Source organism: Telmatherina bonti (assembly GCF_933228915.1).
Source record: "Telmatherina bonti genome assembly, chromosome: 2".
NCBI classification, from domain to species: Eukaryota; Metazoa; Chordata; class Actinopteri; order Atheriniformes; family Telmatherinidae; genus Telmatherina; species Telmatherina bonti.
This window is the reverse complement of record NC_136620.1, coordinates 18,055,115-18,073,544: the sequence shown is the minus strand read 5'-3', so window position 1 is coordinate 18,073,544 and position 18,430 is coordinate 18,055,115. Positions and strand designations below refer to the sequence as shown.

Sequence of the window (18,430 nt, the reverse complement as noted above, 5' to 3'; positions counted from 1 at the left end):
CATCTCCAGCTCCTCCTCTCCACCTCCTTTTAGGAAGATCAGATCGTAATCTGGTTCTTCTCACCTTTCTCTGCCCTCACTGCATGTAATTAGGATACAGTTCACAAAGACTGAGCTCTGTGGGGTAGCAAGGTAGGATGTGTGAGGATTGCATCACAAAAGAGCAGTAGTAATACCATTCACTGTCCACATTTAGCATGCGTTTGCCACCTGAAGATAGAACTTAACACTAGTTTTCCCTCATGGTGGTACATCATTTAAATTTCTGCTTGAGGATGTATTGATTTTTACTTTTAAAGTAATTTGAAGTTTATCATTACACCAAAACAAATGATGACAGTGAAGGAGAGAGGGGGAAAGGAGAAAGGAAAAGCTGATACAGAAACTTGGCCTGGTTCAAACCGTTGCATACCCGACAGATCAATTAAATGCACATCAGACTCTTCAGTCCGTTCTGCACCATGTCTGTTGAACAGTTGATGGCAAATTGTCTTAGAGGACTATTACATGGCACTTTTGGTCATATATATATATATATATGTATATATATATATATATATATATATATATATATATATATATATATATATATATATAGATATATATATATATAGATATATATATAGATATATAGATATATATATAGATATATAGATATAGATATATAGATATAGATATATAGATATAGATATATATAGAGATATATATAGAGATATATATAGAGATATAGAGATATATATATAGATATATAGATATATCTATATATATATATATAGATCTATATATATAGATGGATGGATGAATGTTTTTTGTTTTGTTTTTAAATAAAGAATCATATTGCAGTTCTATACAGGAAAATTGTTTGCACTAGGTAGAACTTCACATGTCCCTTGCCAATTTTTTCCTTTCAACATATAGCAACAGAATAGGCCAGGGAAAGAGTCAAGGTGTCTTGGTGGTAAAGAGGTTAAATACAAAAAAAGAACCAATTATTAAAGCACTCGGAGAGCGCAAACCTCCACCAAAGGCCATAGTTCTCTATATATCGTCCAAACGGTGATCCGGATCACCTCCAAAATTAAATTAGTTTTTACTTTTCACCTTTTCAACAACTCCTGAAAATTTCATCAAAATCCGTCGATAACTTTTTGAATTGTCTTGAACACAAACAGATAAACGCCGGTAAAAACATAACCCCCGTGGCGGAGGTAATGACCACCAAGGCAAATGGAAAATGGGTGAAAAATGTTTATGTGACATTTAACCATCAATTTTAGTAATAGAGGGGCAACTTGATCCCAAAGCTGTTCCACCAGTCTTGAGTTTTTTAATTTGTCTTCTTGAAGCTTCACAAAAGGTTTTTCTTTCCACATATAAAATTTATATTATTTTGAACCAATTTGTATGGTTCGAGCCATTTCTTTTATTTGCAGATGTAGATATTTTTCTTATCAGTGTCATTGTAATGAGTTTTCTGTGTACAGTGGGAGATAAAAGGCTTCTTGAACTCTATTTCTCTGTTCTTTTTGTCAGTGTAACTTGAAGTGATGAAGTCATGTCCTTGTGTGGCTAACAGCACAGTTGGCACCAACATTTGCTTGATGAATGACTTTCACTGTTCTTCAGCTCTTAAAAGCCACATACACTTGCAGAGCATGAAGTGTACACCTTCTAATTACAACACAGAAAGTGCTCAGTTCAAAGAAGGGTCGGTTAAAGTGTCACGTAGTTCCCCTCATGCTGGATGTTATCAGCAAGTTCATGTTGAGATGAGGAAATGTACATGATAGTGCTTATTTAGATAAGGGTTTAGTTTATATCTTCAATAAATGATCAGCTCTATGTTTTACTGGTATACATTTATTGGAGCAGGAGTTTCTAACGTCAAATGTAGTTTGTTAATCCATTAACTAGTTACCAGCTTTTTACTTCTCAGCTTTATACTTCTTTTTACTTCTTTTTTCTATAGGCTTTATTAATTAATCTTCTAGTTTAAAGTTATCCTCACTGGTATAATTGTTAAAGTCAATATCATAAAAGAACTGTCTGGATTCTTATTCTTCATTTATATCAATGTTTGATATTATTTTCCAGTAGATAAATGATCTCTTCTTGTTTGTTTTCTCACATTAATCCATAATTGTCCTACATAACCAGTACACATTACCAGTGGTGGCTTGTATGTCATCAGTGATGAAGGGGCTGCAGTGAAATCTGAATCTGTTCCATACCTGATGTTTCAGCAGACCAGCTTGTAGCTACAAGATAAATTGATAACACTACATATCACACTGTGTGTTGGACAATGACTTTATTAATGAAACACTGGTTATTAAGGGAATTAATTCATACAGTTAATACAATATTAATTCTAATCAAATGGTGTACAAAACAAATGATAAAGCCACTATTATAGCCCCATTTCTAACAGAAACTCAAAATCTAAACTTTAAATTGCACAGCCTAAATATTTGTAAAATATGGAAATGAACACAATGGTCTAAAGCCTTGTATTTTTTATTTCCTTTTCAGCTTCTCCACACCTGGTACCACCCCCTTTTAGAAGTCTTTTGCACCTTTAAATTCTACCACAGTACACGTTGTTCCACTTGCCTTGCTGGTCGTTTCCCTTCATACACTAGAGCTAGCTAGAATTTTGGCTGCTGCAGAAACTTCCTCCTTGATGTTTGGGTGCCAGTGCACTTCCTAAAGTTGATATAGGCATTTATTCCTGCCAGATCCAGTATGTTGTAAAACACAGCAATGGCCCATCTCTGCATACCGCTCTTCACAGAATATTTCACATAATTGGACCCAGAACATCAAGAAACTAAAGATAGAGCAGCACAAAATTCTCTACACTCAAAATGAGCAGCTGTGACCAAAACTTTTTTCTGTCCTTTACATTTCAAATATTAAACCTAGAATATTGACAATTTACAGTTTCAGGCAGACTTGAGGACCAGAAATACTTTATTCCTTGTTCTGACAAAGTTATTGGATATAAAATATTCCAAATGGTAAATGAAACCTGACCTTGGCTATGTTAATGTTCAAGTGTTTGGACACCAAACGTTACTGATCTGCTGTTGATAGAGCCATACTTTTGCATATAAATGTAGTTTGACACGTAATGGTACAATTAATCGTAATTAATTACTAAGGATGTAAGAAAATATTGATATATCACAATATTGCAATATTTTGTGTGACAATTTTATATCGATATTCAAAAGCCCGGTTTCAGTTTTATCAAAAAACCAAGCAGATTTTCATTTCTTTATTTATCTTGTACATGAAGATAGGTGTTTTTATTTATTCTGCAGTGAAATGTAGATCCTCTGTTCTTATTCAGTAAGTCGATGTCAAGCATGCTACAGCATTGTGTTTACTACTAGTAAAGAAATATCACAATAAATTGTCCGGCTTATAGTATCATGATGTATCGCAATATATCGTATTGTTGGCCCAGAATATTTTACACATCGTATCGTGAGATTCTTGCCACACGCCCATACTGTAATTCATGCAATTTATTCTATCTGAAATCGTATTTGAATTGCTGTAATGTAAAATGTTTCCCATCACTAGCACTTACTTTGCACATCATGACATAGGCAACATAATGCTTCCCTAATTTCTAACTATAACTTCAAAGATATTGACTCCATTACATCCTCTGCTTTGTAAAAGTTTCAGCTCACATCTTTGGAGTGAGCAGCATTAGTGCTTGTTAGCTTGTACATAGAGTTTAATCCTTACATTCTGTGTACCTCACTACAGGTTGCTTTATTGCAAGTTTGAGTGCAGGGAAATTCTACGGGCAAATGGAGGCAGGTTGTGGTTGTAGGATTGTTTTGGGCCATAGCTCATTCATAATCTCTCCAACATCACAAAGCTGCCGTTTCATCAGCGGTGATAATGGTTAGTTAAGTTTAAAGCTGGATATTGTTTTGCCTCTCGCCAGATGAGATCACATCTATGCAACGATAAGCTCCTAATGGGCTTTGAATTGAGACAGCTCCAGGTTGTGTCTTGCATTTGTATGCTCCACAAGAGCAGGATAAGGTGCTCACTGAAGATGGCCATTTGATGAAAGCTTTCTGGCGGCAACCAGCTGTCTCTGTTGCTGTGGTTACCTCCGTAAGAACTGCAAAACGGCAGAGTGATCGGGTTTCTGTGGTAACTGCTGACTTCTGCTATTTTTGTCTCTTTAGCTCATATAGAGCTGGAGGTTGAGTGAGCCAAAAATGAGGCTTATTGTAGATAAAAGATCTCCAGTAAAGAGCTTTGTCTCATATCCCATGAAAGCAACTGTATTTGGTTAGGCCTGTGACACTAAATCCACACCCAGAAAGTTCAGAAGCATTTTACCATAAGCCCTGGCTACCTAGTCACTTCTAAATACTGAATGTTGTGAGGGGAAAAAAAAACTAAACCTGTTGTAAAGCAATTGGTGTTGTTCAATCTCATTTTATTTATGAAGCTTTTTAATGAAAACAACTCAAATGTGTTACATCATAAAATTAGTTAAATGCAAAAAAAAAAAAAAAAAAAGCAAAAAGCCTTTACACACCAGTATATAATAGCAGTTTAAAAGCACACATCTCTTTCTAGTCGATGGTCTCTCTTACACAGAATGGCACACACTCAGTCAGTCTGGTTGGATTATGTTTGTGGTTCTGAAATAGTTGCACTTTTTTTCTTTTTTTTTTTAACTGTGAAGTAGAAAGCATTCATTAAAACAAGAGTTGCATCTAGACGTGTCCATCTTAACTCTTTGTATTTATACAGAGTCATTGAGTTGGAACTGTTTGTCATCTCAGTTGCCTTGTGTTTTTCACATGGTACAATCAATTTTTAAACTGCCAAAAATAATTAAACTGAGATTAAGAAACAGGAAATGTCTTCACCACCTACTGCCTAACCTTGTTTAAAGAGGGCATTTGTCTTTTCTTCTGTAAGGTCCTGTGCAGCTGTTACAAGAAAACATGTTTTAGACTTAAGATTTTAAAGAATTTTTTGTCAATTTTTATGTTTTTGGTTGATAGAAAATGTCTTCACTCAATGTAGTAAGCTTTAGGTCTGGAAATTTCAAGATCTTAATCAAGGGTTGTCCAGCTCTGGTCCTCAAGGGCCACAATCCTGCTGAATTTAGTTGTTTTCAACTACGCCTGATTTAAATAAGTCACTCTCCCAATCATGTTGACCCAGTGTGGTACAGGTCTACTGCTGCTGGAAACTTCAAGAGCTGCAGGACAGCAGCCTTTGAGGACCGACTTTTGACGTTCCTGTCTAAATCCAACTAGTAATTTAAACCAACAACGTTTTGTCAAATATTTTGTGTTTATCAAATGAGCTGGTCCCTAAGTTGTGAGCAGGAAAGTGTTCCTCTTGACTGCTACTTTTGCACCATCATTGTAGTGGTGAATTGCTGTAAGCGTCAACACCTGAGTTAAAAGACTTTGTGGGACATTTGGCAAGATAATAAGGACTACACCTATAATGCTGAATCCTTTGATTTCTGATTCCTTTTCATATCCTCAGAGTTCAGGATTATTCGTGTTCGTGCCTTGCAGAGTTCAGTACATGGCAGTGAGTTAAGGCTGTTTGAACATTTACCAGGAAGAGTAATCAGAAAGGAAACACAGTTCTAATTGAATCAGCTCAGTGGCATCTCAGAGGCAGCAGGCACATTTATCATCGTTGCGTTGAAATCATGAATGTAGAGTTGCAGCTAACCTTGCCAGCCTTTTAATTTCCCTGCGTTTCCTCCATGGTTTTACTTTACTGCCATACAAATAGGAAAGTGTCTTATTTCCAGAAGTTCTTTGGACCTAATCACTTGGTCGAATGACAATATTAATGTTTTATGCAAGCAAGTAAGCACAAAGCAGTGATTTTTTTTTGCTTGTGTCTTCTTTGTCAAGGAGTGTGTATTTTTGCCCATGTTTTTTCGTATTCGTTTATTTATTCGTTTTTTATGGTAAGTCTTTGTGTAACTTGCATTTCAATTCATTTTGGTAGTGATCTTTGCAGACCACAGGAATTTTTAAAAGGATTCTTAACAATATGGCTGGAAATGACCTGTTTGACAAAGGTTTGCCCCTTTTTTCTGTTTTTGGGGGTGGGGAGTACTAAAAATGATTAAAGGGGTCCTATTATGGTATTTCAGGTTTTCTGAGCTTTCTACAGTGTTACAGTGTTGAATCCTCATCAGACATGTGAACGGCACTGTTTTTTATCACCTAAACGCATGTTTGAGTTTGAGTTTGAGTTCAGCACCCGCTCCGTTCGGTTTCCATGGCGACACAAAACGCATCGTTTTAGAGTTTTTTCTACTTCAAAATCCTTGTCATGTCCAGAGGGATAAGGTTTGGTGATTGGTTACCTTCTACTGGTTAACAAGGGCATGTACAAATACATCAGGCAGGTGGAAAACGTCAGATAAAGTTATTTCCAACGATGGCTGGTGAGTTTACCAAAGAGAGACATCCTGCTGCATTCGTTGCTGTGGGTTGCTGTTTTCCACTTTGTTTTCAGGGTCTGATTCAGGTTCCGACATGTAGGGCTGTATGCTATGTGTTGACATTGTATTTTATTTCATTTTTATTGAGTTCATATTAGCCTAATCCTTCTGTTTATGAGATGTTACAATGATGGCGAAAGCAGTTGCGGTGCGCGCTCCCGATGTAGTGCAGTGGCGGGAGGCGGGGCTTAATGCGGAAGAGTCTCAATCCACTCGTATTGCCCACAGGCTGATCTGACAGCCTACGGAGAGGGTCGGTCTGAAGTAAATAAAGCGATTTGTGACAACTTGATCAATCCCAGTCCTTCTGGGGTCAGAAATAAAAATAAATTAGCCTGAAATGCACATAATAGTTCCACTTTAACCTTATAAGTATTTAACAATGCAAACTTGAAATTAAATTGGAAGTGGGATTCCTATGTGTCCAGTTGGACACAGGTGCTGCCATGCAGTGCTCGAGGCAGGCAAATTTTTTTTTTTTTAATCTATTTATCTACTTGCAGGGGCTCAAATAAAAGTGCTTTACTCATTTTTTTTAAAAAATTTATTCATAGGCACTTAAAGCCTTTTTAAAAGCCCATTTTTCTTCAAATAGAAGTTCTCTTGCTCGCTGAATTGAAGGTGATCAGTCTGTATCTGGTGAATGCAGTAATGTGGTTCTCAGGATAAATAAGAATAGGTGTACTACACATATCATTGCACTGAAATGTGTCTTGTTTATCTCTAAAACTATGTGTGGTATGTGTCTTGTTTATCTCTAAAACTACACTGACACCTTCATGTTGTCTTTCTTAAGGTAATTTAAGAGTTGTCATGGTAACATCTCAAGGAGGAGACTGAGAGAATCCCCTCCAAACCCATCCCACTTCATTAAAATCCATGTTATTGATTGGCTAGATTGCTGTGTACACCCCCCCCCCCCCCCCCCCCCCCCCCCCCCCAGTGTACATATTCAGATGAGTTACTAGAGTGAGAGAGAGGGGCAGAGCCAGCTACCAATTGAATTGGCCTGCTGTCACCCGCATACAGCAGCCGGTTAGGAATAAGAGCCCAGACCAGGGGCCCTCTATGAAAACCGACTAGCTTCTGTCCAGTTCTCTGTGTGGATCTGAGGAGCTGGTGGAGAAACAATACCTTCATTTCTGGTATTTTTTCATGCTGGGAAAGCTTTTGGTGTGTTGGTGGATGTTTCAGTGGGATGGAGGGTAAGTAGTGTTGTTTCATTGGACAGCTGCTTTGCTGTGTATAGTCAGGGATTGTAAGGCAGTTGTGTTTCTGTTCTTGTACCATGAAAATGGCCTTTATCCTGCGTACAGCAGGTGGTTCTGTACGTTTTATATTGATATTCATGAAGTAGACGTTTGCTCAGTGCGTGGGCAACAGCGTGCTGATCCTGTGTGTGTGGCTGCTGCTTAATGTCTTAGTTGTGTATTTGTGTGTGTGTGTGTGTGAGAGGGAGGGATATGCCAGCTGTAACTGATATCTGTGTTTACATAGGTGCTTGTTGAGCAGAGCTTGAATAAGCCATGTATTTATCTTTTGTTGATGCTCTAGATGTTTTTCCTTTGTTTGGTTTTATTCTCTGTGTTGAAGGAAAAAGACAAACACTTCTCAGCATTGCAGCTATGATTATGTTATACACCAACCGCCAGAAACTTTTAAAGGAATTTTTTTGCTCCTATAAAATATTTTTTTCCATTTGCTTTGCTGACAGACTGAACTTATTGTCAACGAGTTTCAGGTTTGACTTTTGCATTTCATCGTATAGGACAGAATAGTGTTTCAAACTCAAAAGGACCATATTATCATGTAGCTTTTTTCTTGGTGTGAAATTAGACCTTTCTAAATCAGGATTTGATTCAGGAAATGCTTGGACTTGGAATATTTGAATTGTACTTAAGAAGAATGTTGGGATACTTCTCACTTTGTAGTATTTTTCTTTTTCTTCCAAAGTATCTTTTATTTGTTGAGATGTTAACTTTTACATCCTGTAGATGCAGCTTTAATATAGGACTGGATTATGAATTGATTTTATTGATCACTAATTCAAACTGTTTATCACAACTTTTTTTTATTAAAACAATGTCCTGCTTTCTGTAAAATGCACAGCAGCGCTCTCATTGGCAGTGACTAGGCTTATTTACATACAAAAACATTTACGTATAATAAAATTTGTATTATTTTGTAATATTTTCAAGAGTAAAACAAGTTTTAATCAAAAAGAAAACCTTTTTTTTTTTTTTTTTTATTTCCAATCACTTTTTTTTAAACTGCAAAAATTTTGACTGCTAAAAGTACACCCAAGTGTAATGAAATTACACCATTAAAATTGCAATCAGCTAATTTAATCCTCTTCAAAACTCACAATCTGATAAAAAAAAAAAAATCTACTCTTCTTTTATAAAATGTGAATAATTTCAAAACAGAAAATCATAATCCCCAAAAATATAATCAAATCTAAAAAGTGTAAAATCTAAAAGTTTCAATACCCCTTATTAAATGAACATCTTGGGACTTAGTATTCCCAGGTACATGAGCCATGAGCTTTTTTCACATATTGATTGTACCATGGCTGCACGGTGGCACAGTGGTTAGCACTGTGGCCTCACAGCAAGAAGGTCACTGGTTTGATCCTTGGCTGGGGAGGGGTTTGGTCAGTGGCCTTTCTGTGTGGAGTTTGCATGTTCTCCCCGTGCATGCGGGTACTCCGGCTTCCTCCCACCGTCCAAAGACATGAATGTTAGGTCAACTGATTACTCCAAATTGCCCATAGTGAGCGTGAGTGGTTGTGTGTCTCTGTGTGGCCCTGCGATGGACTGGCGAGCTGTCCAGGGTGTACCCTGCCTGTCACCCAAAGCCAGCTGGGATAGGCGCCAGCTTCCCCGCGACCCTGAATTGGATTAAGTGGTTCAGAAAATGAATGAATGAATGAATGAATGATTTTACCATGTAAGGCTGGTAATAGACGTATCCGTGGCCAGTCAACTTCTACCCCCCTCCATAGATTAAGAGATTAAAAGGCAGACATGAAAGATGCTCAAACAGAAAAAGGCAGCCACGCAATAATGGATAAGGACCTTAATGTATGATAATGGAGCTCTAATTTCTTTAACAGCATTGTAAGATGATGCAGTAGTTTAAACATGTCAATATAAAAAGCTACATTTACCTGCACAGGCTGGTGCCTGGATTCCCACTGAAATACAATGAAAGCAGTGATGCAGTGAAGAGTTTCATACCTCAAAGGAGCCACTGAAGTGTGAGCCCAACAGCAAGTCATTACCACGATGCAAAAAAGACCGCTGTAGGGTTGTAATAGTGAACAATGATGTATATTTATACATTTATTTATGTATGTATGTTTAGCTTCTTACCAGCCCTTGTGAATGTAAAGATATATGAATGCATGCTGAATAATAGTTGGATGACTGAAGGGAAGCTGCATACTGATCAGATAGCACAGTGAAGGGAGTTTGATCAAGGTCAGGCATGAGGGGAAGTAACGTGTGGGTGGACAGGAAACACAGCTAGGAGTCCCTCTAGGCCACCTGAGAAGAAAGTCACTACAGCTTTGCCATTCTTGCCTGGAATAGTGGTTGGCAGGGCCGATAAAGGGGGTGGCTAATAGCTTGGCTCACATGGTAATGTATGAGTGACTGGGCAGCTAGCAGAGCCTGACTGGGTCTAACTACTGCTGTTGACCATGAAGCCACAGCAATATTTGCTAAGCTAGTCTGCGTGTGTGTACAAAATAGAACAAAGATGTTTCTGAGTCACTATTTTGACATGTGTGCTCGCACATAGCATTTATAAAAATAAACTAAAAAAACATTTACTGATGCAAAAGTTTGCTTTAAACGTTACATTTATAGCAAACAATGTTATATGTATGAATTACTTTTAATGTAAAATTCTTTCAAATCAATTAAATGACTGGTATCGGATCAAACAGTAAAGTGTGTCTGTGGAGAAAAGGTAGGATTATTATAAAAGGTTTTGTTTTTGTTTTGATCAGCTTTTTTGTGTCTAAAATTTCAATCCAAAGTGAAACTATACACAATTTTTTCACATGCTTGTTAAAAAAAAAAAAAAAAGAAAAAAAAAAAAAAAAGCCAGGCTTAGTTATTGTAAACAGCGACATAACTTTCCACATGGTGTATACAACTGAGCTACCTGGAGCTGGTTTTTCAGTTTTGAATATAAATCTTTGAACGTGTTTTACATTATATTGTGTGATTTCAATTTGCTTTATATCAAATACACTTACTTTGCTTTTATCCAAAACAATTGGTGTGTCATTAATTTAGATACAGTGTATGTTCCCTTGTCCTTAACTCACATTTGCGATATGGCAATGCATCAGTAGAGCTTGAAATGAGTTTAAATGGCAATTTTGGCCCATTAGAACCTGTTGACATTCATTGGACTCAAAGCTGGAATATGATTTAATCATGAGAGTCAGACTAACAATTTTATAAAGTGGAAAGAGCTTTTTTTTTTTTTTTTTTTTTTTTTTTAAATAGATTATACCGGCTGAGACAATAAAAATAAAGAAGTAGTTAAGTGGAAAAAAGTGGTGTACAGTTTGTGTGTATTATATATATTATATATATATATATAAAATATATTATATGGTGGAGGGGGTGTCTCAGTGTGTGTCCTTTATCAATGCAGTCAGGCTAGCAGTCTGCCCACCGTTCCCTTTTCCATAAAGGTCATGTCTCCTGTTGTCTCCATTGACATTTAGTCCTGAATCTGTCTGATTCAATTTGTCCCTTCAAATCATCATGCTGCCCTTCTATCTTTCTGCTTAACTGTTTTCTTGCTAACTTTCATTCATTGGCGTTGCAACTGCAAAAGAGGCCGAAAGAGAGTGATCCTGTAACATAAACATACATTTTAATTGAGCTGATTGATTAACCAGTGTATGCAATGCAAAAGTTGGAATAGGTGAACTTCGTCAATTTGTCTATGTAATCATTAGTTTGGTGTAACTAACCTATAACATTGTTATAAAAGATTTGCAGAATTTATATGCCAGTCTAGATTTCTGTTCCCACATCAGTTTCCAACATATTGATAAAACAACAAAAAAACAAAAAAACAGAAAAATAATATAAAAGGTATAAAATGAAAGTAGTTGAAGATGTCATTAAAGATTTAGAAATTAAGTATTTGACGCTTGAGTTGTGCTCACTGATTGGTTTATATGAGTACAGGAAAATGCCAAATGTTAATTGTAGCTAATAAACTGACTTGATGAAGAATTAATTGTGAGTCAGTCAGCAGTGTCCTCTTATGAGTGCTGGCCGCTGTCAGCTGTAAGGTCTGCTTCACCACAAGCATAGCTGAAAGACCCTTTCTGTTAGGACGAGAGTCTCCACTTCACAGCCATGAATAGCTATCCAGCTGCACTTAGTTTGTGCATGTGTCTGTGTTTGTGTATGCACGAGGCTAGGGTTCATCTGAGTGGCGTCTTTTGTTTCCTTCCCGCCTCCATGTAGTTGATAATATGAATTAACATACCCTAATCCCTCCCTACCCACGTAAAATATAGCCAGATTTTCTACAGGATAGAGATTTTGACCAGTATTTGGCACTTTACTAGCTTTAAAAGCCTTAAAAACATTGACGATCTGGTTGTGTTTCTGTTAACTTCCCATTTACAGAGCAGATGAGTTGAACAGAAGGTCATCGTTTGTAAAACATGAGTGGCACATTTTCTTTCTGTAAAACTCGTATTTGAAAAGGAGAAATATATAGAGAGAATATTTGAATATTTAAATATCTTATTTTCTTAACACATTTCCTTCTCTTAGAGCAGTTCAAATAGCAGATGAAGTGAAAACATTAAATAATAGCACTTTGCTTTTTTTCTTTGTTAGTTTTGATTATATATGCTAATTGAAACTATTAAACACAATGCTGATTATTTATTTGATACATTTATTGTCTTAATCTGGGCTCTGAATTAACACCTGCTAATCCACCAAACATGAGTTGAAATCATAGACTGTATATAGAGATAGATGGAGCCTATGTGACATCACCCATAGGTTTCTGAAGAGCTGAACTGAAGCTCGATGGGCGGTTCCTACCATCACCATCTTGGCAGGGTCACGTGTGTCGTCTCACCCGGAAAATACATATATGGGCAAAGAGGTGGAGCTGAGAGTGAGGCTGTGAGTGTCATGGTGGATGATTGACATCGAGCGAACTCTAAGCTTTCTGTAGCTAAGAGCTAAACGAGCTAACCCGGAGATAACCAACTAACGGAGGTAAGTGAGCTAAAGCTAAATCACGTTGTTAACTGGCTAAAAACCGCGGTTGTTCTACTTTCTACTGACTTCAAGAGTGAGGTCGGATACCTGTTAATCAAAAGGACACGCCCCTAAATATGCTGAACTTCGAGATTGAATTTCTTTTAAACGGGCGAGTCAGAAAAAAAATTCGCTCCCCCCCACAGTTTTAATGAAGGTAAACCTGATCTATTAAACCAAAAACTGATTTTTGTACTAGGCTGTAAACATGTTTATTTGTGCTATGAAGTTGGTCTTTTTAACACGGGAGTCTGAGGATTTGCTCTGTTTTGGAGCCAGCCCCTAGTGGATGAAGGAGGAACTGCAGTTTTATACACTTCCACATAGGCTTCACTTTTTACCACCGAAGGTTCCGTCCACCTTTCATATACGGTCTATGGTTGAAATTAATTTTGATCAATTTAAATGGAAACTTACTGTCCAATTACGTAAGCGACAGTTGAGGTAATTCCAATTGTCAGCCGCAGTGTTGTCGCTACATTTCCCCTCCAACACCGTTCCAAATATAAAAATTACTTAACATACAGAAAATATGTTCAATTCAAGTTATAAGCAACAATATTAACAAGTCTGCATGCCCTGCAACATGATGTTGGATCTTTAAGCTAGCAAAAGAAAGAAAAAGCAAATGACAGTAGCTTAAGATTTTATTTACATTTAGTACTCTGAACTAATAATATTTAAACATAAAAATGTTTCCCACCAGTAGCTTCCCTGGCGATGGCTTGTACTTTTCCACCTTTTCCTCAGTCCCATTCAAGATCCAGGCACCTCAGTTTTCTTAGCATGTGCTCAAAGCTAACACATTTTCTGCGTTGCTGCTGCAGATGAGAACCTTAGAGAGTCAGCTTCCTGTTTCAAAATAAAGTTCCGTTTTCCAAATTCAAAATAAAAAAAGCTGTCATGTGGAAACTAACAGAACAATCATGTAACTCTGTTGCTGAACATTTACAACAGCTGAATTTCCTCCTTATGACATACTTATTTACACATGGACAAGTTTAGGGGATTCTGCTACGTTTTAAATCATTTATAACCTTTTATCCACGTGTTATCTTCTACAGTTCTATTGACTGACATTTAACGCCTTATAAAACTTACTCAGTTAACTGAATATAGATCAAAGTTTTTTGTGAAAGTGCAGATTGTAATGGATTCTGGCAACTTAACCATATACTTTCAGGGCAAATTTTACTGTGTGTTTGTTCTGTGCAATAAAGTCCACCCACTTTGGTTCTGGTTAAACTGGTGTGAGTATAGGCGAATTCCCCAGAAAGCAATGAGGTTCTGAGATCTGACAAACAAAGCTGTGCTGCAACGCCACTTACAGGCCTGGCATTGATACTAAATATTTTTTTTGTTTGTTTGTTTGTTTTACCTTTTACCGAAAGCTTAGTTTTCTGAAATTCTTTATAAAAAAGAAAAGTTAAATGTTTTGTAAATGTTTTCTCCGTGCAAATGTGGCCCTATAGGCCAGTGAGTCGTCCTCCACAATGACAGCTTCATCATTTTTCTTTAATATCCAAAGAAATTCAACAAAGATAAATTAATATGTTGAGAATAACACTTCCTCTGCCAAACACATCTCATTTTGCAACTCACTTGCAATGAAAACAAAGCAGCGATTCAGAGTAATGTTTTGTTTTTTTTTGTTTTTTTTAAGTGACGGCAATAAGCGATCTTTACAGTTGTGGCATTTAAAATCATGATTAATTGTAAAATCAAGTAATCATGACGTTCCTAGATTCAGGGTGAGATGTGTTTTCTTTTGATTGTAATTAGACATATATTCTTATTTCTCTTAGCACTGACTTTACAGAGCCAAACTTTTTAGTTTTCACTAGTTTTGTTGTGTTCATTATTTCAGAACTGAAACATAAAACATTTCACTGATAACTTTTTTTGCTGCTCCTTTGTTGTTGCTTTACTTGTCATACAGTTCCAGTACAAACACTTTGTTCATATCCAGCTACTAATTAGAGGATTATCAGGACCCAAGTTGTTTCTAAAAAGTTGAAGTGGCGGTGGGAGTGTGGTCTGCGATGTTCAGACTGGTCAGACTTTATAAGTCTGACCAGGTAAAGGTGGAGCGCATTACCCCCTCACTAGAGCTTGCAGTATCTTTGCACCTTGACTTTGATATTTTAAAGTATTTGTCATATTCTTTAATCCCTTCATGTGTTTTATTAATAAAATAAATAGAAGAAATGTGTCTGGTTAACATCTGCTAGCTTATAAAGCTAATAAGGAAAAATACTATAGCTTGCAGCAGCACCAAGTCAGCAGAGAGCTTCATCTAGAGAGGCAGAAAATTAGCTCCCACATTAGTGCAGCTAATGCAAAGTCTCCATGTTTAGCTATGACCAGTTTTGAAAATAACAGGAAGTTATGAGTATGTACAGACATACTTAAAGAAATCCTATAATGAACTGACTGGAAAATAGACCCCGTGTAGTAGGGCTGGGCGATATGACCTTTTAGTAATATCAGTTAAAGCAGTGGCAGAAACATATCATTTTAAAACAAAGTAAAGTGCCTTTGCATGTTGTAATAAATGCAACATAAGAAAATATGTGCTGTAGGGGGTGACTTTTCAAATGATGAAATAAATTTGTGGTACTACTACCTTTTGTGGCGACATTTTCGCGACATACTTTGCATACGACAGTTGTTTGGTAAACATCCTCTCTCCGGTATCCAAACCACCGCCAGGTGATGGATCCTGTACTATTTAACTTTTTTTTGCCACTAAAACAGTCTATCCCTTTGAAAAATTATTTTGAATACCATTAAAACCACATTGTATAAATCAGCTTTGTCCTGTTTTATTAAATGTTAGATGATCAAATATCAAATTAAACCAAAGGATTGTTATGTTTTGTGGAATAGCTAGCTGCATGTCCAACCTTCTTTCTTTATCTGGGCTTGGGACTGCCACAGTGACCCAAAAGAGACACTTTGACAGAGATACAGTTATGTTTTTTTGTGTTTTCTTACTTTTAGTTTAGTCTTTTTTTTTTGTTTTAGCTTACTTGGGGTTGAACTATTATAAGGCTTTGCTTTATGGATACGTTTTTGAGTTGTCGTGTATTTTCTTTCATCGCAGAGTTTAGCGTAGAAATCAGTCTTATAATACAGGCAGAATGTCCTCGTCTCGTCTCCAATAAACAACTTCAGACAGTTTTTAATTCAGGATTTGATTCCCACTCCTTTCTGTACTTTCTAAAGACATGACGAGCTAGATAAATATGCTTGTGTCACACACAGTGGATGAGGTGAGTAAGTGACAGAGGCTGTGAATGTAATCAAATATAATTAATTATTTTTGCGTGACGTGAAAAACTTTGCAATTTACATCCCACTCTGTAATCCAGAGCGGGATCAGTGGCGGATTTGGCTGTTCATTGTGACTGTAGGTGGACTCGTGCAGGTGTCCTCTCTGCTCCTCTGACTGGCTGCAGCTGCAGCCGGAGCCGACTGAGTGCTTTAGGACGGGGAGACTCTCGTTCTGACAATAACTTTACAATATGCGCTTTAAAGTCAGTCACCAAAACACCAGGAAAGTCTCCAATAACTCCAGTAAAAGTCGCTAGATTTGTCGCTAGTCGCTTTTTACAAAAAAAAGTCGCCAGATTTAGCGAGAAAGTTGCCAAGTTGGAGACAGTGGCTACACGCTGCCTCTCATGATGTAGCACGTAGCTCACGTTCTGTACGTAACTAGGTGCGCTTACTTTAACTCTCTGTGCAAAGCGGTGCAGAGTCGAGGCGGACTGAGAAAACCCCGCCCACAGCTAAAAACACCTGCAGGATACTCGAATATGACGAATATAGGCATTTTCTATATCGCACAGAGGACTAGCCACGATATCTCGAGTATATTCGATATATCGCCCAGCCCTACCGTGTAGACCCCAGGGCTTTTGGAATGTTGCGGGTCAGATTTGATGGCTACCGCCTCCTTTGCAGAGCGGCGTTGGTTTGTCTGTCTGGCAGCACTATAACTCAGTTATTGAAGGATTATCGAGATATTTTCAGTAAGGAATGAAATATGAAACACATGATTGGATATAATAATTTGGGCCCCCGCCTGGATCCAGGAATTTTATAAAGCATTTTTTTAGCATGAGGGGGTAGGGATCATTTTGCCATTAAAGCTTTCAACTCAAACACAAAGTCCCAAATCAAGGTTAAAAAAAACTAATATATTGGCTGAGGTTTGTACTCTAAGAGCGTCTAATTACAGTTATGTGATGAATCCCAGTTATGGTATTGTGTTGGTCACATAAACAGGCTTGTGGGAAGATTGTGGGGATCACTGTGTTCCAGATGAGATGATATTGCCTCCGAAGTGCAGCATGAGAAAAATCTTGCTTCTGAGACTGAAAATAGTTTAAAACTCACTTGGCCCTCTGAGTTGCTCTCTCATTGCTTGCTTGTTGCTCCTCTGGTTGCAAGCAGCTACAACTGGGTCTTTTTTCATCTTCCCCTGGCTGGAAACCTGTGAAGTGGATTCTGAGGTTTGTCTTGTTTTCATATTTGTAAATGAACTCAGAATCTCCTCATTTGGTTTGCATCTGTAGCTTAATTATTTCCACACACACTCCTTCTTAGGACCACTGATGACGGATGTTCAGAAAGTGGTTTTAATTATGGTGTAGCTGCTGCTTCCAGTGAACACATTTACATTTAGAATCACTTGCATCTAAAGATAAAAGTATTCAATTTGAGGTAAACGTCAGTGGTTAGAGAAGCGGGTGTTTCACATCAAGTCCATGCTGTCATGTGTAGAAAGAGTAAATAAGGCTTACTCAGCTACAACCTGGCTGGAGAGAAATATTCCAAGTCCTGGCTTTTTCTTTCTTTTTTTTGTTATTGTACTATTTACATTGCTGATAATCATGTAAACATCATCTAGATGATTTTATGGTGTAAGTCCCATTTGCTTTGCAGAATTTGGAAATCTGTTTTTGAAGATGGTTTCTGACGAGTGAGGCTTCATTCCTTCTCTGATTTTGTACCCACAGTACATCCTCACCCTGTAGTTAAGGCCTACCCCGGTCCCCTGGTGTTGTGTAATTTCACGTCTGAGCAGCAGGCCTCTCTGGGAAATGCCAAACACTGCATGTGAATGATGTCTTTCTGCATGATTCATTTCATGCACTGGAATTACAAATGTCCTTGAAAGTGGAGTCTTTTTGATGTTTTTCGAGCAGTCTTCTCTGCAGACTTGACCCAGTTTTTCCTAAATGGATACTCTGCATTTGACTCTACTAATAAATCTTTTTTAAAAAAAAAAAAAAGTTGTCTGTTTAGCATAGAAAAGAGACTTTATCTGAATATTAAGTACTAACCTTATTCTTTTTGTCTCCTCTGCAGTAAGCATGTTTCTCAACACTCTGACGCCTAAGTTCTACGTGGCTCTAACAGGCACTTCATCCCTCATATCAGGACTCATATTGGTAAGATCTGCTTGTTTTTAGCGTTTCTATGACTCCGCTGACCACAATTTACTGATCTGGAAAAATGTCATCAGAAAAGTGTATATCTTTCCAAATCCAGGGACAAAAGCAACACCTTATGG

At 37.3% G+C, this 18,430-nt stretch overlaps 1 protein-coding gene across 6 annotated transcripts in view; it reads left to right on the top strand.

Annotated features, from left to right (window-relative positions):
* The window catches only part of LOC306771595 (suppressor of tumorigenicity 7 protein homolog), a 65,043-nt gene that overhangs the window by 17,306 nt on the left and 29,307 nt on the right, over window positions 1-18,430 (top strand). For 5 of the 6 annotated variants that reach the window (XM_079260824.1, XM_079260822.1, XM_079260821.1 and 2 more), the window contains one exon: window positions 18,226-18,308. In XM_079260824.1, coding sequence (XP_079116950.1) covers window positions 18,226-18,308 — 83 coding nt within the window. Of the gene's footprint in view, window positions 1-7,635; window positions 7,735-18,225; window positions 18,309-18,430 lie in introns of those variants that run through there. The other variant, XM_079260823.1, reaches the window with a different exon arrangement.